Source organism: Dendroctonus ponderosae, unplaced genomic scaffold, assembly GCF_020466585.1.
Source record: "Dendroctonus ponderosae isolate FM_Combo_2020 unplaced genomic scaffold, Dpon_F_20191213v2 Dpon_F_20191213_1, whole genome shotgun sequence".
NCBI lineage: Eukaryota > Metazoa > Arthropoda > Insecta > Coleoptera > Curculionidae > Dendroctonus > Dendroctonus ponderosae.
The window spans coordinates 55647032-55673295 of NW_026017110.1; the positions used below are offsets into that span (position 1 = coordinate 55647032).

At 32.6% G+C, this 26264-nt stretch overlaps 1 protein-coding gene across 3 annotated transcripts in view; it reads right to left on the reverse strand.

The window, feature by feature from the left end:
- LOC109538010 (protein qui-1) overlaps positions 1-26264 on the reverse strand; it is a 182128-nt gene that overhangs the window by 138629 nt on the left and 17235 nt on the right. Inside the window, exons 2-4 of one of the 3 annotated variants that reach the window (XM_048667731.1) lie at positions 20238-20304; positions 3185-3227; positions 2852-3103 (exon numbers count right to left, since the gene is read on the reverse strand). In XM_048667731.1, the coding sequence (XP_048523688.1) occupies positions 2852-2957 (106 nt within the window). In that variant the 5' untranslated portion in view covers positions 2958-3103; positions 3185-3227; positions 20238-20304. Of the gene's footprint in view, positions 1-2851; positions 3228-20237; positions 20305-26264 lie in introns of all 3 variants that reach the window. The other 2 variants (XM_019905042.2, XM_019905043.2) reach the window with 2 other exon arrangements.

Genomic DNA, 26264 nt, shown 5'->3' on the forward strand with positions numbered 1-26264 from the left:
GTAAATTCAAATCATTATTCAATTCACAAAAAGCGAAATTTTCTAGTATACTGAAACCACGCTTATTTTCGTTCACGTGGTCATCACGATTTTTTCGACAACTACTGGGCCCTCTGCGTAATAGTCTACTACGTTTCTGAAACAGATCTTCCATAACGATACTATATTATAGCATCATAAATTGCATTACATTTGATAAAATAAGCTTTCGGTCACATAATTTTTAAAGGAAATACGAAATTTGAAAAGTTCTACCTGTTTTTCAGACGTGTTCGGGTCAGAAGGAAAGTAGGATAGAGGAAGAAGACGGAAACTCGGGACTTGGGTAGAACTAGTCAAATTTCTTCATTTTGAACACTTCGATTACCCCTTAGAGAATTGATAAAAATGGAACAGACATAATAGACACATAACATTTTGTTGTATTTGCCCTATTTATTAGTTGTAGTTTTCATTACCATTATTGTTCCGAATACCAAACGACGTCGGGTATGGATTTCATTCATATTCGGCAAGCGTGGGCATTACTAAAGACGTTGGGTTCGCTTACGACGAAGGGAATTGTAGCTTCTGATGATGTGTTGTCCGGATGAATAACAATGATAGTGCTTGGACTTGGATAGTGGAAGACAAAGCGCTTGTAATTGATGTATCGCATACAAGAGAAATAAAACGAAAGATTGGACTACGAAAAGTATCGTCCACATTTCAGCCAATTGGAATTGGATTGTGGAAGCGATACCCAATGTTGAGACCAACAAATCGGAAGAAAAGTATCAGTTTTGAATTGATGGATAACAGAATTACATAATGATATTGAATACATGAAATACACTGCTGCGCAAATTTAACGCTCAGTTAAAATATGCCCTAACTTGCAACTGTGCATATTTTCTTAGCCGATGATCCGATAACTAATTTATGAGATCAGAAAAAAAATTATAGCAACGTATTTTGTAAGTTGTTTAAATACTGTAAGATTTTGCATGTGAAAGTTAAAATCTATCTGCGGTAAATACGGGGTAGCGGGTAGTCCAGAGAGAACAAAGTGCTTGATGAGCCTCATGATTTCTGAGTAATTTGGATATTTAATTGCCTCTTTGACCCAAGCTATAGTAGAGATATATTTTTAATGATCGGTCACATTTTTTGCCCGAAATTTACTAAACTTTTTGTCATTTGCTAAGAAAATTCTGCTGTGCGAACAACAAATAAACCAATAGTTCGGTTTAATTTACCCTCTCCCACCTTACCCTTACCCTTACCCAGTTTTTGTTTTTTTTTACGCCCAAAGATTTTTTGTTGGTTTTGTATCCTTGTTGTTGACAGCTGCAAGCTTGAATTAAATTTTCCTCTGCGTCGCCTTCTTAGGGTGAAAAGTGTTTAAATTTATTTCGTGCGTCAAATGTGACCGGTCATAAAAAATGAATATCTCTCGAATAGCTCAAGATAAACAGACAATTAGGGATCCAAATTGGTCAGAGAATATGAGGTTATTGCATTGTATACTTATTTTCTGCATGAGCTACCCGAAATTTATAAAAGGTTAAAAATATTAAATCGAGTTTAACCCGAAACGGGCTCACTACAATGATAGATCTGTCTTTCTGTGCATATAGGCTTAAGCCTCTATGATTGTAATTAGCACGAAGTATCTAATTAGGTACATTAATGAACTGATATTCAGAGATTTTAAACGCACTTTAGCCAATTGAACCATTAAATAATCTGAAGCGTTTTTATTGTGCCCACATTCAAAACACCAATGATCCAAATCTTCGACGCTGGAGTTTTGAAAATAGAATATTTAATTTCCACTTATATAAAATTCACTCACATCAAGAATTATACTGTAATGTTTTCTAGGTGAACGTTAAAATCTCTCTGCAATACAGTCGATTGGCATTTCAAAACAATAATTCAGTTGTGCAAATGGGCGCTTAAAAAACTGCAAATAAAACTCGCTTTTTGATAACGTACTATTTAGAAGTGAATGTATTTGACATAAAAACGGCATGGTAAATAAACGTAATTTTCGTTACAGTAGTGAGATAAATCTCCACTTGGGTGGTTTAATAGAAAAACATGTGATTGTGCTACATTTTCTTTCGGAAGTTTTTGCGCGATGTTCTGCCTCGGCTTCTCAAATTCGTTCCATTAGACATACGACAGGGGATGTTAATTTGAGCTAGATATTGTAGCAGTACACTTTTAACAAAATATTCGATTTTTTTTACTTTTAAAATTTGCAAGCAAGTTGATTTTCAACAAAGGTAAAGAGGGCATAAACCAACAAACAATTGTTAAAACTCAGCAAGTGTAAAATATATTGTAGTTCGACCTAGTTTTAGCCATACCACCAGTACAAATAACTATCAGTCAAAAACCATGATGTGTTCACATAATCTTTTTAAAAGAAGTTGAAGTTCTCCTTGAATTGTATACGAAATATAATCACTAGTGCATACTCATAGTTTGAATAAAGACAGACCATAGAACTATAAACATACCAAAATATATTTCTCAGTGGATCGCCGTTGGGTTAAAACAGACAAACGCAAAAGCACGTTCAAGCGAAATTAAATAAGTTAAGGAACAATACACTTCATGAAAGTGTTTACAACTGATTCATAAATTACGTAAAATCTTTAGCCGAATACAAAAAATGTGCTCAATCGCTCAAGTTTTGCTCTACAGAAAGTAATGGGGTGCCTATAATTATATTTAAAAAAAATTTCAAAAAATGTTTCAATTGGAAAAAGTTTCCTTAAGCACCTTTATTGGAAAATGGGGGATTGATTTTATAATCATGCATTACTCTGACAAATTGAACTAGACGTAAAAGACTCACCTTCTTTAGTGCTCGCAATAAATATTTTGACCAGCTTTGCGCTGGGCCACTTAAGAGTTTTGTGTCCTTGCAAGATTTCCAAAATAGTTTCATCATTATTCTTCATAGTGATTTCTACTTTTGATATATACAATAAAGGTTACTGTAAAGTTAAATTTGCTAACGATTGTCGATTGAAGGTCTCCCGTCTAAGGTTTCAATTCCAAATATTCTCACGATGCTAATGTTCCCAATTCACCTATTAAATTTTTCCTACAAGAGGTCGTCTATCTGCTGTCATGGAAAGTGCTGAAAGATTAGCTTAACTCTATTCATAACTAGTTCAAGGCTTACCTTTTTAACTTTCAGCAAGAGCGTTTCTCTGCCTCATTATATTCTGGAAATAAAAAAAAACTTATATTAATAGAAAATACATGAAATCTCACGTTTCCAGCTTAATGGAAATTACTTCAGTGCAAGTAAAATCGATACTGCTTAGTGAAATGGCCTTTATATTGAACAATATAATGCCATTAGCTGGGAACTGTTCAATGTCTTTAATCACTAACATCATTTTGGAAAATAGAATTAATATGGCATCTTAGGCAAATTCTATGTGACAACGGGTCTGTTTAGGAGACCAGCAATTTTGCATGGTAAAGATAACCTTAAGAAGTAGTACTAAGCAATTGAGCAAATAAATGTATTTGGGCAATTTTTATTTAGTTTTCAAATATAGGATCGCTCAATATAAGGAAACAGCATTTAAAACGTTTCTTCTATTCGCCCGAATCGCCTCGTATTCGAGGTTAGTAATTGCACATTATAAGGGAACTGCGGAGGCAATATTCAAATACAGCAAAATTTTTCTTTAGAACAAAACCAATTAAATAAAAGCTCAAGTGATTTTTAGCTTGCACCATTATAGTTTTCGTTCAAAAATATATTTCGACTACTCAAACGACGCCTACACCACATATTAAAGGTTGCTTGTTTCAGTAATAATATGTGACTTTTCCGCTCTGAAAGCAGGGTTAAAAATTCAGCATTAAATTTTTCTTTTCAGCGATTATGTTTGCTTAATAGCGGTGAATAAGAACAAAATTGTGTTTTTGGTAACTCAAATTCAGTCCTTAAATAGTTCCATAAATAGGCCAAACGAATTTGTCGATATCCAAATATTATTCGAAAACTTAAAAGCAATGACTACTTTTCACAAATAGTGAACGAAGGTCCCTGTTATTCTGACTTTACTGACTATTAACTTGACTAATTTAGTCGGCGACAGTTTCCTTAATGTTAAAGCTTATTTGATATTATTTGATCGTGGTGTAAAAATAGGTTACCAATAAGTGTTTTATCGTACTCCAACTATCTCTGACCCAGCTGTGGCTGAAGAACTAGTCATTTGGTGATTCTCACAGTCCACGCAGACAGAAGAAAGACAATTTTTGAGAAGCCTTTATAAAATCTGACTACGATGTTTCCGTAAAAAAGATTACACTGGGTCCGCTCGTTTACTATCTACTAGACTCGAACGATTTAGAATCTCGCTGTACAAATTAAACTTGACATATTTTCGACAGTGTTATACACTTTAAGTTTTGAAGAGCACACTTTCAAAACTAACCACAAATGTAACGTTGACATCATTTAAATCTGGGGCTGACTTGTTTGTCATCAAATATCATTCTCATGGATAGCTAGGTTGCGGTTGTACCAATAAATATTTAATATGTTTAATTTTTTCAGATGTAAAGTGTACATCTCCTACCAGTCGGTCTTTTTTTCTCAAACCTTTCTTTTCCCGCACTCTCCAAGCAATCCCGAGTAACCCCTTAGAAGGCATGATGCCAATTTTAAATCACCCTGTATATTGGTTAAAAACTGAATTTCAGACAAACAAAGGCTTTTTACCAAAAAAAGTAGCTTGTTCGAATGGCAGTGTGAAGAATTCGTTCGCCATTTTTGAATCCTATTCTCATAATACATCTATTCATCACAAATAAATGATTAATTTACGTTTTAAAGCGGAATTCTTCAAGAAAAAGCTCAACTCGTATTTAAATTAATTTCGTAGAACCCCGGGGTGCTCACCGCGAATTCGGAAGACGATTTTTATGGAAAACGTCATATACGTTTTATACTCATTTCTACGATATAAGACAATTTTTTTCAATTTTGAAATTTTTGAGCGTGAAAAATTTCACCTTTTGAAATACCGTTTTCAATTTGTCAAGAACGTTCTGGTCGAAACGTTTGTATCCATTAAAGATGTTGAGTGACCGAAAAACTACAGTAATTTCTGTTGACGTGACCATTCGACATGAACAGAGCGTTACCGGGACCAAATAATACTTACCTATTGAAATTTAAACTTTCATACTCTATTTTCACTTGGCTCAATGAAATTTGTAAGAAAAAATTACAAATGATTTTATGGAATCAAAACAACAAAAATAGAATACACTGTTTTCATATAAAAATACTTCCGGGTTTGAGAGTTTTCTCAAACAGTTGCCATATAAATTTAAAATAACTTGCTCTCTTCATCACGAACGCAATATATAAAATTTTAGGTGAAGTAAAAAAGAAGAGGAATAGAGGAAGTACTTATTACCTTGGGTTAATATTTTAAAAGGCAACGAAGAAAATACTCAGTGACTTCATTGGAGAAGCCCTTTTATCTTCAAGAGATTTTAGTTTTCTTGATTTGAATAATCAAGAACAAACAATTTTTCTTGATATCGCTAAGGCTTTTGACCCGAACCTTCAAACACATCTACTTACTGTTTAGAACAATGTGCATTTAGGGGATTCAGGATGATTGACTCATTCACTTGTTAACATTTTTTATATTAGAATATAGGACCGACACACACGATTCCAATATTCATAGTTGGTGTATTGATAATCACTTAGCTTACGGCGGAGTCCATAATATATATTCATGCCAGGTCGCTATCATGGCTATTCATCATTGAATATTGCTATTGGAAACTAGTGATCGATGAGATCGGTTTACTTTTTGTATGATTTTCATGGTCGATTTGGACGTCAAAAATCAGAATGCTTATTGCTATCTGATATATTTTAATTCGAAATTCGATGTTTACATTTGATCAGATTTATAGATGCAATGAGGATTTCCAAATTTCATCACAAGACGTTTCTTCTCGTAAAATAACGACACTGCAAGTAAACAAGTACTCACTCTGCCGATTTATATGTAGTTTAATTTAAGTAATCAATAGATGTGAAGATAACTTCGGTTATCAACTTCAAAAACCCCCAAATTTCAAGCTCATTTTAAGTAGGTACCTATCAAGTAAATGTAATTTATATACGGTTACTCGGATTTAAAAACGGAACGTTTAACTGAAACCAACCTTAATAACTTATTCCGTGAGTTTATTTGCTGGGTCTCAACTTTTTCACATTGAGAAAATTAATATTTTACCATCGGTTTTTTCAAACTTTAAGTTTCAGTAAAAATGTTTTTTTTTGGTGCAGAATAAATGAAAAGACAGGGTAGGGTGACTGGTAATTAACTCATGTATTACCGTACATTTTACAAAAAAATAATATTAGTATGAATTAAAGTCCAAAAATGCTGCGTTATGAAAATACGAAAACGGTGAACGTTAAAAAAAACGATGAAATAATTTACTGGAATAATTTGCATCCAATTTTTAATATTCCAAATCATTGCAAATATTAAATAGTTTTATGCTTGGAGACTAGCGGTTTCACATTTTCTTATGTATTGTAAATTATTTCACGTTAGCCAGTAGAATCCATCAGGATTCGCCTCCAAGTTTATCTGAATATTGAACATTTGACAATTTACTTTAATATAAATTATCTTCTGGGTTTTACAACGCTTTACCCTAAAACCCTCTATAAAATTTTATCGCCGGGCAATAACATCCTGCATATGCATCAAAATATATTTCATATTCTGATAGCAAGTATTCATGGAACAATTACTTAATGTCCTAACATGAATCAAAAAAATATATAAACACACCAATAGCCTTTGTTTGAAGACAAAATGTAATTATTGGGTGTTGGGTACTTGTATGGACTTCAGCTTTGATCTGCTGATATTAAATTCTGCTTCAATTATTTGATCTGCGTTTTATAGCTGCCACCGCGCCCTTTATGTAAAATCCTCGGTTCTTGATATTTGATTGGATGTTAATCTCGGGAAATGAAAAATAACACATTCACTGTAGATATAAGGACGTTTGCAATCCAGTCGTTGACGGAAACACGGCATAGTAAAACATTTTATTTTTGGTCTGTCCCATGTCAAGAACCAAATCCCTTCGTGTTTCCAGAATAATTTTTTATCTGCTTTTTTTTCCGGCAAAAACATCGCTTTCAAAACATGCGCTTCAGAAATACGGCACGGTTCAAATTGCGGCTTTCGCATGAAAAGGATCCTTTATCCCTTTAAATAATGCTTACAAGTTCAAAGCCGTTTTGTAAACCGACAGAAAATCTTGCAAGTGGTCACTTCACTGTTTTCAGAGTTAATTACCCAGTGTGTTATAAAGCATATATATAACTAATGGTTAGTTTAATTATTTAGAAATGATTGAAAGGAAATTTGAATTAATTAGTGAATATTTTGTAGTGACAAAAAAAGTCAAATAGTGTCAAAAACAATTTAACGTCCTTACTGTTATACATTAATAAAATATTTCGAGAGCTGCTGAGTACAAAACAATGCCATGTCCCTAGTTGATGGAGCACTTAATAAAACAGCAAAAAAACTTTAAGTTTGTACATATTACATTTTCATCGATTCCTAGTTGCGTCCCCGTTCTCTAGTTAAAATAAACTGACTAACTTCCGCAACTCAAGCGTTTCTTATTTCGAGTCCCAAAAGCCGCTCCGTAAATTATATGCCCGGGAGAATATCTAAAATATCAACCATTAACTCCCCGCACGAATCCATATAGTGGTCAACAATAGAGCTACTAATGTGGTGAATAGGTTTTCATTGGTTACTTGCTTCTAATATGAGCGAATGCAGGCATTCGCTCAAATAGCAGTTAAAAAGTTTAGCAGCTAAAATAGATAAAGCAGAGTTTATACATTTTATTTTTTAGCTCCATTTCACATGCTTCATAACACCATGTGAAAACTCATCGCATAATGAATAACACACTTTTCTTTTGGTGGTGAATAGACGAAATAACAGTGAAAATTTTGAGCTGAATTTTTAGACAGCTCAACATGTCGAATAAAGAAATATTCGATCGACTTACGACGACTAAATAGATGGAAGTAACTGAGGTAACTGTAACACATCGAATTGGTTTTAAAGTAATTAGTAAGTTAAATTAGTCTTATTAATATTCAATATGTTTTATTACGTCGTCGAGAGCGGAGCCAGCAAAAAGTGTTCAGAATTTATAGGAAAATTAATACATGACATGAAAATAAGGCATAGAATATTGAATTTTCATAAATTATTATTAGGACTTTTGCGATGATCTATGACAAAAACTAATTTACTACATACGTGCATTGAATACATACGTGAATAAATATCTACTAATTAGAGTCTGCGTCCTTAGTTATGACAAATGATTGCTCAAATCTATAGAACGTAATGTTTTTGCTTATTGTCTCTTTTACCCGCCCAATCTATTTTTTAAAGAGTTGCGACAAAATATACATAGTAGCAGCAAAAAATTGCAATAATCGGAAAACTAAAATCAATTTATACTTATATGGATTCAAAGAAATCTTAAAAGGAGTTGGAAAAAAAAGTCTGTGTACTTTTTAATTTATGTGAATTGAACTATTTGGATAACCCTTGAACATGAACTTTCGTTCGACCAACTTCGTCCCATTTTGCTATTGAGAGTTGAAACAAATAGAATTTTATTATAAAGAAATTTCCATTAAAAAATGTTTTTCAGTTCAATGCCCGAAAATTCATAAGTTTACTTAATAGTTATCAATGCAGGGACCCTTAATTTGATGCAGCCATTTTACTTATACATCATGTAATTGTTTGTTTAATTAGAACACACATAATATAATACTATTACAATATCCTAAACAGTATGTAACCATGTTAAGACAATAGTACAATGTCTGCAGCAATTCAAAGCGTGTAAATGTAGACAAGACAGATGAAATAGCCAATTAACAGAGACGACGCACCAATTGAAATTGCATTGTCGATAGTCCTTGGAGTAATTCTCCCAGACAGCACACAATTCCCTCAGATATGTATAGAACAGTTGTATATCCGTCTCCAATACAAATATTGATTAGATATCTGAGGTATGCACCTGGCAGGATTATTATACATCCACTTAAGTGAAAGTAAAAGTTAGGGAATGTGTAATGCAAAACAGAAGAAAATATATTTGCCTACTTGCCCATCAAAAAATGTATTGAATTTACGGATTGTTCAAAATATTATCAATCTAACATATAAAATATCTAGAATTTGCTGGAGTTTCAGTCATATATTCGTCTATCACAAAATGTCCTGATTTTCGTATTCGTTCATATACGTTCCTGTTACACCCTAATCGAAACAATAAATTCTCAATTAATTAATTTTAAAAAGTAACTGTATGCATTGCCGAATGTTGGAAGATAGTGAACAACCTGCACACTGAAACGAGCATCTTGTTTTTGCGCTTTCTACGCTATGAAACGTTTTATGATGCCATTCCCTTTAAAATATACAAACGACGGTGTTATGGGCCAATTCAGAAGTGGAATATACTGTATTTATTAAGATGTCTCGTGTAGATAGGTAGGTACTGGAGAAAATCGCCGCACTAAAATTTCGATAAATCGATCCTGCAACGCCAAGGTAAACAATTTAAAAAATAAAAACAGCTGGCAAAGATCCAGCTTTGAGCTGCGCCATGCCATTTGCTTTTTTATTTTACCTAATTGAATTACGGTTACTTTTCAAATAGCCAGTTATATCATAATGTGAATCAACTTGATTGATTGATGATACATGGTTCCAATAGCCAACCATAAATTAGCATGGTGCTCGCGAATGACACTGTAAATCGTAACAGATTGCCCAAAAAGATATAAACTAAAGATTTTTGTCAGTAATTTACGTCGCAAATATGACGTGCGTTGCCTGTTTCCAATATAACACTTGCTGTAATATAGTACTTACTATCGCAGCATAACATTTTTCATATAATCAGCTATGATTATGAAAACTTCAATAATGTGTTATCAAATGAAATGTTTACTTATGAGTTTATTGCTGTTTCGACATAGCTTGAAAAGGGAGGTGCTTTATTCACTGTTTAAGAGATTAGTAGCTAACGCACGCCATTTAACCGAATTAACTTCATTACTGAATGTATAATTTCTCACGACATTATCAGGTATTGTCGCTAATCGAAAAACTAACTGTTGCCTCAATTCTATTTAAATAGGCAAAAAAATTCATTTTGTTACGAGATTCACGATTTAACGTTCAGAGAATATCTATAAAACAACAGGACATACCAAAGAAAGGACAAATTAATGTTAGTCCCTCAGATAGAACTTTTACAGCGGGTCGTTGGGTGAATGATGGGCCCTAAAAGTGAAAAGTTGCAAAATTAACTTCAATTCTTTTAGTCATTTTAATAACAACAAAGTTTGGACTGTTAAAGTAAAGAATCGTAAAGGTATTTGATGAGGAAGGGGCATTATTTTAACCACGTATTCTAGGTCTGAAAATAACCTCAGTTTGCTTTATAAATGATTTATTATTATAAATGCTTTATAAATGATGACGGATTTAGAGGGTGTTAAACTTTAATTTAAAAAATGTAAAAGGATGACTTTTGTCAAAACGCATGGAGATATTTTAACAAAATTTTCCAGGAATCAATAGCTAGGGAAGACGCAATGGTTTAACATTTTTGTAAAATTTTGCCAATTTTATTACTCCAATACAAACGGTGGCTCCCACTTAAACTTGTCCAATTTGGCCCATCTACCACAAATCTCATCTAGAATCCCAACTGCTTTTCGAACTAAAAAAATTTAAGATATTTATTTATTTGCTATAAAACAAAGAATTTGAAGTGTTTGTAATAATAAAAAATACAGTGCATACAATGTTTTTCTTGTCAATTTTGGTAGCGCGCCACTGACAAAATTCAACAAGATTATTTTATTGCATAAGATGCATCTTCTCTAGCTATTGATCCGTGGAAAATTTGGTTAAAATAGTTCTATGCATTTTAAAGAAATTAATCATTGTTCTTTTAAAATTAAATTTCAACAGCCTGTAAATCCGTAACGAAGCATCTTTGAGATATCGTTTATTTAGAAACTAGGGTTATTTTCGGACGTAGCATACGTGGTTAAAATAATTCCCCTTCCTCATGAAACACCTTGTATATGTCCGTCCTTTGGTAACAAAAAAACTCTGTTTATCTGACCCGTATATCAAAATATTTGTTTTAGTAAGTGAACTGCAACAGAAGACATTTTCACAAATTACTCAAGATCCTAAAGAAATTAATTTTTGAGAACAAAATTACATTTACAAATAAGGAATATGTTACATAGAGCAACTACAACTCCGAAAGAAAAGGAATAAATATTGGGGCTGGATATAAGTGGTAATTTACAGCATTGCTTTCTGTTGTTTGAAAAGGGATTCTCTAGCATCATTATAATTCCAAGCAGTTGCGGTTCAGACTACATTTGTACAATCTCGCCGAGTGTAAATACTAAGATTGCGTAACACAGGAAAAGCTACAGATTGAGATACACAGAAAAATTTGATGTAGCGCCATTGAGAATTGGGAGGTTACGACGGAAGCTATTGAGATCTTCTAACACCCAAAACAAGTTGGACAGAAAGGAAAAAGTTAAATTTAAAACAATCAGGATTTTGTAAAAACAGACTCCAGTTGAGCTTAAACATCCATTTTGAGTCAAAACCTTGGAAAACTTTCAACATCTTTGGCCTCAAATGTCTCGATAAATAAAATCAAATCGCTACACAAATTTTTGGTGGTTGCTGGTTCCGATTTGTGTTTGTTTAGAAGTTGTCCCAAATGATTCATGCCCATAAAAAGGATCCGCCTCATTTCAGCCCAATATTACATTTAAACGATCGAATACAGATCAATTCGAAGAGGCGGAGCAAAAATAGGCCAAAACGATCACCTGACCTAATCAATCGGAACTTTTAACTAGTGAGCAGAAGCAAATGCAGAAGTCCCTTTTGACCCAACATTTTATAATTCTATAAATTTACAAACCAAATATTTGAAAAACACGTTAAATCCATCCAGGAGAACTAGGAGGTGACGATACGTCGATACAACGATGTAACTTTTTTATGACCTCAGCCCCCCTTCGCCCAAGATCAAGATCCTGGATTCGCCACTGGACCTGACGATTAAAATGAAATTGTGCGCCCAACTAGTTTGGTTTTCTCTTCTCTGCTTTCTATTATATTTCTTAGACCAGTCAGTTTGGTCTAAGTGGGTTCTATTTTGTTTTTAACGATTTAGTAATTGCTCTTTGTTTATATGAGTATGACCGGAATTTGTCAACGTAATCAAAGCATTAAAAAATGACGTAGTTAGAAATTTAAATAGCTTATTATAAGCACGGTTTTAGGGAACAGATATTTAGGATTGTAAAAACCAGAAAATAAAAAAGTACGCGGAGAGTTTACATGCAAATGTAAAATTGCGTTTACCGCAACCGAGGAAATATATTAGGAAGTTACATTATTATACTTATAATTATTATTTTTGTTATCATCAGTATACTTATGATGTATAAATATATTAGTTAATTTAATTATTAATTATAATGTATTATAAGCAATGCTGCATGCCTTGTACTTTTTTCCACAGATTAACTTCAGTCAACGAAATTGAAAGAGTTAGAGTGAAGTAGAAGGCATTAGGAATTATTTTAAAATCTGTCATAAATTAGTTTTTTTCAAATATCTCTTGATACCGTCAAATTTTAAAAATATCAAATTGGTTTCGAGTAGAGCCTTTAAAACGTCTCCTATTTGTGCATTTAATGTTCTTCGTATCTGCCGTAGTTTCGAACATCCCTCTACCGTCATCGAAAAAAACTTACCCCGTATATATCCAACATTATCAAGATTATTTGGTCAATTAAAGTTCCTGTCGTAGAGACTATAAAGATAATGTATACATTTTTAGGCCTACAATCAAATACCGATAGTTTTCTTGTGAGTTTCACTGGCGTTTTTATTGCGAAATAACGCCTAGTATTATTTATTAACGGTGGAAAAGTACCATTGCACCTCTGCCACATGTTATTATGCTCATACACATAGATCCCTTCTATCAATGGATTAAGATGTTTTGGGAAAAATAGATATGAATAATATACAAATTGCTGCAAATGGCGTCACTTTAAATGTACATATTGTATAAATTACTGATGACATCAAAAGCAAATCGAGCCGCATCACTAAAAACAACTTTACGCTGTGCAATCAAAATAAACGATAACACAATAACGGCAATATAAGAACCGATTCGCACACAGCCTTTTGAAAAGAACCTGAAAATATTATGAACTTCGAAAGGAAACAACTCATATACACGAACCAGATAAATTCGCTACTTCCATTCAAGTTAAATTCCTTGAGAATTCCAAAGTTTATTATACAGGAACAATAGGCATTTGGTGCACGGGATCAAATTGGTACCATTGAAACCATGGGTCATTTGTATCAAATAAATATTCTGGATTCGCCGTTATGCATGGTGATTTGCAACCTTATAGACGCAGATCAGGGGCGTGTAGAGGACCTCGATCTCGACCCGTATCTCGTTAACAATGGGCTTGAGAAAAAAAATTAAATGGAAATTTGATTTGTTTTGAGGTCCTCTACAAACCCCTGCTCTGTGTCCATAAGGTTGTGCATCACCCTGTATATTAATAATTCTCAGAAACGCCTAACAAGATTATGTACTAACTGTATTAAGTATAATAACAGCCATAATTCGTTGCCAAACTTTCTATCCATCGAAATTCGCTTTTCGTTACGTTTAAATGGATACTTTTGGCATGCATTTCAAAAGGGTGTAGACGTAATGTGAAGCACCAATTTTAATTAGGTAATTCAGTTTCGAAATTTCCCTAGTCGCAAGATACACGTTCCGATCTAATAGCATGGATATGTCGGTACTTTGTAATCAGATCATCGATTTTGCCGTAAAAGGCCCATTTTCACTATGACCTCAAACCGTAGTAGTAAATTTTTACTGCTTCTGGCTCATTCACGGAAAAGTATCTCTATTTAGTTTTATGTACTCCAGAGCATATGCCTGGGTGTTAATTAATAAAAAAATATATCAGAATATTTACTGGACTGGAAAATATTTTTTTAAATAATTCTTTAAAACGGTCTAATCGAAATAAGGCTGTTAAGAGGATACAACTGAAATGTTCTCACTGCAGCTAAATATGCCTCCAATGAAATGTGTGTTTTATTGTCCCAAAAGCCAGTTATAGGTCTGCTGGATGAATATTAAATTTTCCTGTTGCACTTATAAATACTAATGCATTTTTCATTACTTCGTAATTAGAGGCTTTGTATTTGATTGTGTGTTTTTGCCGCTGTTATGATGGGTGTGAATAGCAACTGTGAGTATTGAAATACAGTTTTGTTGTTACGCCGGAACGAAATTGAACTAAACATGAAAAACCGAATACCCTGTTGATTCGTCGGATTTCTGGAATAGCTCACCACATAACAGCTGGGAAAAATCCATATTCTGCAGAGGAATGATAAAGTAGATAATATTCGATACAATAAAAAAAAAACTTTCTGGCGTAACAGTTTGGTATTCGGGCATCATTAGTTTTCCTCTTCATCATAGAGGTTTTCAAGGTTAAATATTTAATGGAAAATTAAGTAAAATACAGAAACAGTGAGACGAAAACATTCCAAAGCCAAACAAGATATTAAAATATCGGGATAGAAAGGAAATGCATACAGCAACATGCGAAAGTTGCCTTTGAATAGGATGAAGTTGCTTATTAACAACGTCTTATTGCTAAATAAATTTTCAAAATGTCTGTTTATAACACACATGTTCAAAAACTGCAGTTGAAAAATTTTCTACTGGTGCTAACATTGTAGCTTCTTAAATAACTCTTATGTAGCTTAAACATCATGGTGTTCATTTTTATTGCTCGTTTTGCTACAGTAGACCTGAATTGTAGCAACGGAATCAACCGATCTGATTGTTCATAACACCGTAGTTCAGTTTTTCGAGACGTCTTCAAAACTTCTAGATTGCAATTTCGAAAACAAAACTGATGTATATGGAGATGATGGGGTTGTCACAAAAAGTTGAATAGTAATTTCACTTAAGTTACGTGTTTTTACGTTTTTTTACTAAAAACTTTTTACCAAAACACTTTATAAAGCAGTTATAAAACTATACTCATCTTCACTCAGAGACCAACTTTTACCTTCATTTATTTTTGACTTTTAGTGCTAGAAATTTGCTAACCGAAATATAGGTACTGAAGGATTTTTATATTCACTTTACTTTTATTTCTATTTATTTTATTAAACACTTAAAATAAAATGCCTTGCAATGGAACAAACTTCGAGGAACCGAACGTCAATTCCGATTGCACCAATGAAAATCACTTTTCATGCTATATATGGCTATGAAATGCAGTTATGAATTTTTAGAGATTCTACCAGCTTTTTCTTATAGATGGCGAGATTATTAGATTGCATCGTCAGCCAAAATAATATCAAGATATGAAATATTGATGGCGCTTGAATGCAAAGAAGCAAGAGGAATTGGAAAATATCGATAGGCGGAAAGATATCAATCACATTATATCCATATCATAAATTAGTGTGTTATTGTAAACATATACCTGAGAACGAGTTAATTTCATTTATAGTCCTTGATATGCAAACTTCCTCGAAACGCAATATACAGAAAATGTTCTTCTTTAATTGGCAACAGAAGTAAATAACGTTGAAACCAATATCCAAATATTTTAAGGTGAAAAAGTTTCCATTGTTTATAACTTGTTATTTTACAGTCCTCTCAGATATCGTTATCACAATGCATGCGTAGATCCATCACATACTATCACAATATAAAATTCTCCACTACATAACTTTCTCACTTTTGCAAAAATTATATCCTCTATGTTAACCGTACAATGTTGAAATATTACCAAATGTGTGTAAAATGATTGGAAATATCTCAAACATGCAGATGTGGTTCATCCTTGTTTCCAACTACTTCAAAAGATTTTGCGCGCCTTATTCACCTATGACTTTAAAATATCTACTGGAACAGATGCAAACGCTATTATTGATTTAAAACGGCTTACACAGAAAATACATTTTTAGACATGTCGAATGGTTAAAGTTCGATTTATAAGCAGGAAATTCCCATATGGGTTGAAAAGTGCCAACGTTGTATTGTTTATTCAAAGTGCATTTAAACTCGCACAACAGCGGACCCACTAAAACAATTTTCGAACATAGGTGTTACATAAAATTACAATGTTCATCTATAATTTGAATCTGAATCAGTGAGCTTCATGGATGATGCATATTTACAGTAACTATTTACAATACATATTTTAACGTGTCGTGAAGACATTAAGTGATTTACATTGAAATTTACTCAAAAAACTTAATTTGTAGAATTCCGATTTCAGTTTAACGTAACGCGTATCATTCGAAAGGCAATTAACATACCAATCTGACATACTGTTGTGCTGAATTTCTAAATTGCTATCCAATATCAAAATCGAGAGTACAGAATGCAGTGGAGAGATTTTATGACCACTGAAAGCAGAGTGCGGACTAAATTCCGTAGCTAAGGAAAGAAAGAAACTTGGAAATGTTAGAGAGTTTCATTGTCTCCATTTCATTATTGCTGGTTACGACTGCGGGTTATTTTTCGTTACGATAAACAGCTGCAGGAATTGGCTTGACCACGTCATCAGCGAAAATAATATTAGAAGAAATTGAGATTTTCTCCCAATAAAATTAAATGTATATTAAGAGAAATATTTTGTTAGTATGTTATATAAAATTGTGACATTTTGATTACGAAACTGGACGAACACTAGAATATTCTCGAGTTCTCTAATGCGCAAGGTTCTCTGTGGGAAAGTTGCATTTATTTTTATTGAGTCATTTGAAATCATAAAATTTTATTTTTTTGGGTTGCAAACAATACTATGGCATAATAATGAAATTTCGGTAAAAACAGCATTTCGGCCCAAATCTATGTTAAGAGGCAACTTCTTCAAGTAAATAGGTAGCTGAATAGTGTTGAATGTAGTAATCAGAACTGCAACTTTTGTACTAAATAGTACTTAAATATATAATAAGTTTCAAATATCTAACAAAACTGTACCGTGCTTCGGCTATTCGAAACTAGTAGAATAATTGGAATTATGATATATTCGATATATTTTGCAACTATAATCTAGCATAGGGCCTACTGCTAAGAAATACAAGCACCAGTTTCTGAACATGGCTTCATATCTACCTACTACTTGCAAAAAAGTGTCTGCTATTTCAATAAAAAAAAGTAAAATCAAAGAAACAATAAAATTCAACAAAAATAACGAACCATTCTGTGCAAAAAAGATATATTCAATTCAACCATGTAGAAGAAGCTTTTCTTCAGAACGGAAATTCCGGCTTTTACTTGCAACCAAGACTTATTGACGCATCTAGGTAGGGTACGTACGAACCACAAACAATAGTTAAAACCGGGACTGAAGAACGTCGAAGAAATTGTACGTTAGGACAAGTACACAATACACACATATACAATCTAAAGGTCATATGTTTTGTCGTGTGAATTGATGCCGATTGTCTATTAAATTACTGCAAGTATTACTCGATGTTCGTCGTTACTAATTTCTATCGAATCATTTATTAATTAGATTGTTCCACACTTTATAACAAAGTCGCTTTATAGCTAAGGATGGATTTTTTTCAACTAAGAAAATCCATTACGTTGGAAAAACTAGCCCCTGGAAAAAGCGAAATAATTAGCTAAGTGAAAGCCAGACGCTGAAGTTGACTCTATTAAATTAGATTTGATTCTCTGAATTTACTAGAATAATTTCTGGTTCATAAATAATTTCAATTGAGTTATAGCAACATCCAACCGGGCTGTAAGAAAGAACCAACTATGAGTAATACGCTTGGTAATTAAATTCATTAAAGATTATGGAGAATATTTAGATTTCCGATTTTCCTAGAGGTGCTTGAATTAATAACCGCTAATGGATTTACCGTCGTAAAACTATACCAGCAATAATGGCGTTTCCAAAGAGCTCATTATTCGAGCTTCATTTTCCGCTTGCATAGAGCTCACATGCACAAACTCACTTCTGCCATCTAAAAAATTAGCCGCGTGAGAATTAGAAGCGTAGCTAATAAATCATCCGCCACTTGAACAGTGCCGAAAACGTAAAAGTCGACCAGAAATTACAATTCGCGGATTTTATAATATTGTTTTTTGAAGCGGAAGCGTTCTTATAATATAAATAAATGATCTTGAACCAACAATGCTCCCAAGTAATTAACAAGCCTCAAATCATCAAACTAATTTTTAAGTTTAAAAAATTGTCATTTACTAAATGAATGAATAAGCAAATTGTACAAGAACAATACATTTTATTTTAATTGAAAATTTGACGTCTGACTCCAAAGTTTCCAGATAAACGTGCTACACTTCCGCGAATTTTTTTTGAACGCTTACATACAAAATTTACAAGTTTTTTTACGAATTTATGAAAAGTAAAATACGTTATTACAAACAATTTTCAGTCCAGTTACTGTTTTTTTCATGCATCAAGCTGAGTCAGTATATAGAATAATAATCGCGCAAGCATGGCTGCGAATAGATATATTTTCTTTACAATGGTATTCTCAAAAAATCACTTCATATCAATAGGTACCTACTTTCTGTCAATATCAGTTATTCATTTTACTTACTAACTAAAACTTTTATAAAAAGTTTAAAAACGATTTCCATTAATTAATTTATTTTCTTTTGCAGACTAATTATGTAAATCTTCCGAAAGAAGTCGAATATTAAATTCCTTAGTTCCTCTAATTCAGGCTAAGTGACTCTCGAAGAAGAAAGCACTTTTCAATTTAACTGCGAAGGTTATGAAATCGATTTTTGCGGATAGTTTAATGAAAAGCAAATGATTCCGGTTCTTGGTAACTTACACAGCAATTTATTTTTGCATTGTCGACAAAATTACATTGTACTAGAAAAAACAAAATTATCGAATATAAGAGGCATTTGAACGTTAATTTCACAGCAACTTGATGCTTTCATTCTGAAATAAAATGTCTATGCACACAAATTTGAAGTACATATTGCGAAGTTTATGTTATGCTCTGTAGCGGTATGGATATCTATAAAAATATATGGGACGTATTTAGAAAATCGGATAGAACAATAGACATTAATTTTATTATTTAAAATATTAAAATATATACAGATTATGCAAATACCAAATATCAATAAAAAAACAACACTTAGGTAGTGCTGGCATAATTTCAAAAGTAAAACACTACAGCACTTTGTAAGTAATATTCAAAACAGTATTAGAAATCATTTCGTGAATGCATTACGGTTACTATCTACTAAATCGGTTTACACTTGCATAATGTTGGGTTACGATTGATTTTCTTATAGATTCATATAAAACACATTAGAACACCAATAATATGTGGGCTCCAACTTAGGCAACTAAAAAATATTTTCACTGGAAGCACCCAAGTGACCGCCATGGACTAATTTCGAATTCCGCATATTATGTGGTATAAAGAAAGTTCCATGTTACGTAATAACAGTATCATAAGATTTCTGTTTCATCTAATTAATTGGAAAATATAGATGGTTTTTCTTGGTTTTGGAAGAAAAAAATCTAACTTACAAAATAAATTAAAGCAATTTAGTAAAAACGTTTTCGTTGCAATCGTTCATTCAAATGTTACAACCGCGGTTTTTAAGGCAACGTTAATTTACGGCACCCAGTTTCACACGTATACGTACGTGAACACGGAATATATTTTCACAACTATGAGTTTGAAATGTGACAAAGACCCAACAGCAAACGAATTTACCTACATAAATTTTGCTGAAAATTAAAAATAATTAAATTACGTCTTTTTAAAATATGTTAATATTTTGAAAGTTACGTGAATGCTGCTTCTTTCATTTCATACTGTTTTACATGTACAACCGATGTGGAACGCACAAGTTTGCTTCCGCTACTAGTCAAAATTCCGCAAAGCCTTGGAGGTTTTCCTACATCACGAATGCACATTAAATGTTTTTAGCATTAATAATTGTTCTTTCCTTACCGCAAGATTGGTCGAATTAGAGGTGTCTTCTGGCAATGAGATTTCAACTTATGGTGTCCCAATTCAGCTATAAAAAAACGTTTCTATTAATACTTTCCGAAGAAAATAAATTCAAAAATTTTAAAATTGTGATCGTTTTTAGCGAATGAATAAGCACGTATTCCATTCCAACACTCTTCGTTCGAAGACGCTGGGACATTTTATTAACTCCGAATTTTGTAGCAAAAGTGGCTACTATTAACAGGCGATTTTTTTCACATTGGCAAAATTTATTTAACCACAGGAGCACATTTTCTTTAAAAAAAACTTGTCCCTTTCTGCCCCAATGTAAGCATTGTTCAATGCATTTTGCTATATTTCTCCATATAGTGCGTTTCGTGAAGCTTTTCTTTAGACAAAATATGCCAAAATCAATAAATGTAAATAATGTACTTGAAATCTCTGCGATGGTCTTAATCAGGTGAATATATCTGATAATCTTCTTTGTGATTTTTGCTCTTGTTATTGCAATCGAAATTTCGAAAAACGCGACAAAGACAATCAAGCTCAAGAAGCAGTGAAGTAAACACAGTGGAAGACGAGACATATTTCATAAAACTTTCACAATTACTAGGAAAGGATAGCAATAAACAATATTATAATAATCTATAGGTTCTGCAGATTTGCAATAATTTAAGTACTTATCATCATACAGAACTTTGCTATAAAATCTGAAATCTTATCTATTTTATTCAAGTCGCTTTCTTCTTAAATCTCCATACTAGAATAGTAGCAACATGTTTCATATTGTATTAATTTTGATGAAAAGTGCTTACCTTACCCTTCAACCTCACTTTGCCCTTCAAGCTATCCAAATAATGTATAGCAATTATCCATTCATAATTATCCAATAAGAAAAATGTATTAGCTGTTTGAGAGAACGTACAATGTTTTTGCATTCCGTGCGAACTTAAATTGCACATTAGCACATATTAACCGCCGCCAGCTATAGCTTCCAATCAAGTGAGAATTAATTCGCACCCATCTAACTGCCTCAAAGTTCTTTGTAACCTAATCCCATATTTCGACTTACACATTAACTAACCGCCCAAATACTAACGTTGTTTCTTAACGTCATTATAGAATTGCAACATTAAACTAAAACGTTCTGGCTAAGGTCAAGTTAAATATTTTTAAGCCTGAACTTGCACGAGATGAGGTCATGAATATAATAACGACATAATGGCGGTATCAAAATGCATTAATATCTGGTATATTCCATTTTAGCCGGTGCCAACAACTTAGGAGTCTCCCTTTCATTAGCATATTTCCGAAATATATGGTAATTTACTTTCCGAAAATAGAAATTGCATGTGTTGAGTAAATATTCGCTAGTAATAGTAACGTGTAGGTCACGTAATACAATTTTAAAAAATATGTGTATTATCTAGCAGACTTGCGGAATAAAAGAAAGAGCATTTTGTTTCTACCGAACTTTACTTCGACATAAATTTCGGCATATACTTTTAAAACGGAGACTGGGTCTCTATAAATCGTAAGAAAACAACAGACACTACATTACGGCGAACAAACTTTAGGAAAATACACACGTATATTTGCCAACGTGCTATAAGAAGAAGAATATACTGAGTAGCGTGAGTGTACAATATTGGTTCTCGTTATATATACGCATAGGACATATTATGTTACTAAAAGTATACGAAGTATATGCATTGAGCTTTCACAAGAAATAATTAACTTAAAAGGCGATGGCAAATACCTAGGTGAAATTATCTGGAAACACTTTCTGCCAACGAATTATAAACGTGCATCAAGAGAAGTTTAGAGCTTCAAATGTCCTACAAAACACTTCCCATATAAGTCCGAAATAAAACTTAATAAAGCACATTTTCCATTCATTGTCAAAAGTTTTGAATAATTGAAAAAGAGATAAATTTTCAATTCACACCAGGCCACCGCCATTCAACAAATAGCGAAGCAATACATTTTTTAATGTGCCATTAATTCAATAAAGCCATAAATACTTCTTTGAATTTTCCGCATTTAAATTCATTAATTGTATATTTGCCAAATTGGATTTTGATAAAGTTAATTTATTGCTGTATTATTGTAATTATTATGCTTCTACTGCGACGGAAACCCGTGAAAATAACATTATTATAACTCTGGAAAAAAGTGTTTTCAATATTCACCAGCGATATTGCTGTGCGTGATCGTTTAGAAAATACCTGAAGTGTGAAACACCTATAAAGTTGATTAGTTGCGAAACTGTATACACAGAACCCTCCGAGTTTCAGTTTTCCAAGCTTTTTTAATCTAGTCAAGCTGTAAAGAGCCAATCAATAATCCTGACTTGGTATTCCAGATAACAGAAAATTACTTTTTTACGTATCAATTTAAAAAGTCCAGTTCTAGTATGAAGATTGAAAATAAATCAATATGATTTATAAGTGTAAAACCTAAATTGTAAATGACGATTTATGTATCCTGTTGCGGGCGATTTCTGGAAATCAAAAATTAGTTTCTTCATACTAAGGACCACTTGTAACGGCATAATTATTTTAATGCAACATAATCGTGAACGGCCAACGGAGATGAATTGGATGTTCTTTTATGCGCTCTTTAATTCATAGTTAAAGAATTGATTTAATGGCACACATTAGTATATTTGATTTTTTTATCAGAAAAATGAGCACATAACCCGTAAAAATAGAATTATCAACTACATTAAATTATACAAGTAGCACCTAATGGAAACCTGGTGTATTAATTTACGCGGAGGCTAATTAATTTTGTTTCAAATTCTATGAAAACTTTTGAACCCCGCATCCTTTTGGCAGTTACTTATTTCCGTACCGATTGTTCTAAATGCTTACTTTTCTTATTATATCTAAAACCAATAGCAAGAATAGCATCAGGATAATTTTGAGTCAGTTGTCCCTTTTGCTCTTCTACAGAGCAAAACTCTTCTAACTTCTATTTAACAAATTCCACTATTAATGTTGAATATTTTCTAGTAAAATTTGTACTGATTCTATAGCTGAATGACTTCCCACATATCCAACATTGCTCTATGTTGATCGAAATTGAAATGAGTGTCCGGCTATAAACGTTTTTCTCCGGATCGAGGAGAAACTTCAACAAAGCAAACTGAAAGGAAAGTATCCAGGGTGGATCCCTCCCACAAAAAAGCTACCAATGATCTGTTGAAACTATTTTCATCATTTTCATCATAGCCAAGCAAACAGTTCCAAGATGATACGGAAAGGATCTTCTTGGATCATCTCAGGGTGGAGCGATACAAGTGAAAAACTAAACAGAGTATTTTCTCCACACAGTTTAAACTTTTTTTTAGAGAAACAGTACAAAAGCGTCACTGTGTTTGTAAAAAGCCATTGAGAAAGGTGTTTATTAGAGCTTATCCAAGCAAACTGAAAAAAATGTACAGGCAGGTATCAGCGGAGCATTATTAAAACCTCCTTCTGATTCAACACCCCTCAAGCTTACAAACAAATTTATTCTCTGCAGTGCCACATTTCAACTTAGTTAAATTTATTCTATGCCCGATTCATCAATTTCCAAACTTTCACCCTTATTCTCTCATTCAGGAAATGAACTTATTTTGCTCTATTTTCAACCACAAAGAAATGCGATAACAAATGATGGTAACTAATCGTTGCTATGAAATGCCTACGGTTATTGGAATTTCTCAGTGATGCTTTTATTTGATTTGATATCTGTGTAATTCGTAATATTTCGAGGAAATAATTTTACGTTGCTGATGGAAATCTATTATTCTGAGGAGAATTTATTATCCTACCCGTGAAATGCGGATCTTCGCTTCATAATCGTATATTATGGGTGTGTACACTTGCAATGAAATAGAAAAATACCCACTTGTAGTAGTAGTAGTATGTATGTAATATTTTGCTCCACCGCTTTCGACCTAATCAACGGAATACGAATTTTATGGATAAGAGAAACACGTCAAAGGCAATTAAATTTCATTTTTCTGCATTTGCATTGCGGCAAAATTCTGATCTATTATGAGGATCAGAAACACATATAAATGGGACATTGCAATATCTACTAATCTTTCGAACTTGATCGATTTCATGTTTAGCTTTTTTCAAATATTACAAATTTAGCAAGTTTCAGTTCAATTTTAGTCAATATTTGTTATATATTATTACCCAATTTGAAAATATTGGTATGCTTGCGAAATTAATAAACATGCAAATATATCGATAAAAAAAATCCTGTTTATGCCTTAAATCCACAACCATAAAGCACTGCTTTTATGAATTAAATTAAATTTTCGGGCAACGGCACTAAATTTGCCAATGAAGTTGTTATTGAAAGTAATATAATTATCTGAAAAGTATTCTCAAAAGGAACAATTCTAAATGCCATCAATTGTAAACGAGCAAAGAAATATAGCCACTACTGCATTTGTTGTTTATACAGTGTGCAAATTAAACGAAATAAAAATTAAAGCGGTAAGTGTAAAAACTAATTAAATTATAAAGGTCAGTAAACATGAGACCGCAAAGTAACAATTATTGTCACTTGTAGCGAAGAATTGAAAGTGTGGCTAAAATTATATTTTCTCGATTTTTATTCGTTGGTAAATATTTACTCTGTAGAAATATTCGACTAACATATATATTTTATAATTACATATATATATAATTACAGTATATTAATACTTTTATTATTGGAAAAAAATAATCTGTCGATTTCTCATTCTTTAAAGTTCTAAAATGATGCTCATTTTTTCTTAATCACGTAAGAAATAATAGAAGTTGATATATAATAATGATAATACTGTTTATAAATTTTGCTTCATAACTGTTTCATTTCATTGTTTCAAGCGAAAATGGTGACTGAAAAATTGTGCTTCCATAAAAAAGAAATATTGTTTAATAGTTTAGATTTAAAAAATGTTACGATGTAATTAGTCAATAATTACAAAAGAATGATTCCCACCATCACTAAGTCCCCAGAGAAGCAAAATTTTATTGGGTTTGTTTGAGACGCTCAGTCAATATTAGATTTCGAATTCTCCACTCCAGTGTCAGTGAACACTTTCCTGCGTTACTTATTACGCGAAAACTTACCTACTCTTTCAAACAAAGTCACAACATCAAATATCAATAGTAATTATCCTTGATGCATGAGCGATACCTCGTTCCTAGAAAAGCATTCATCACGGTAATTGTATAAAATTGTATGTCCTTTGGTGTGTATGCGTGCAATAATTAATATAAATATTATAAATTGATCAACGGATTTCCATTAGAGTTATTTATGCAATATTAATCCGAGCATGAAACTTTTCCCATTGTCTTCCACTTTCCAATATAAGCCAAATTGAACAACTCGGACTTTATAATTACCATGCCATTACAATCAGATCATCCGATAAACTAGGGAAAACATACATCAGTTCACAAAAATAGGTTCAATTGAAAGTAAGCTGAAATGCGAGCACCGCATTTTAATTAGTTTCAGCAACAGTTTCACAGAGCTCATGCAATACTTGAAAATGAAAATTTACACTTTTATTCTAAATCCCACTGGAAATACAAAAGGTCCGTTCAGAATTAGTTGAAGGGATAAACTAAAATTCAGTGCCGAGAAATATTTTCAATTATTTCCACTCATAATATACAGGGTTGCTCATTAGTGCGTCAAAGTGCGATATCTCAGTAAATATGAACTTTACAAGAAAATACGTCCTACGAAAGTTTTTCATGTTTAAAAGATCCACATTTTAAAATTACTTTCCAATATACCGCCCCTTTTTTCATTCATTTTCAGATTTGTCGTCAAAATTGAAGTTAAGTTTGTGTCAAACGTTTTACCTAAAAAATTTACGATTTCCGAGTTATTCGTAAAAATGTGAAAGTTTTGACAGCTACTGGGTTCCACAGAAATCGATGCTGTACACTACCCGCTGCGAATTTTGGAAAACAGTTTTCAGCGATTCTAACAGAACATCATGATCTACGCGTAGATATGTTT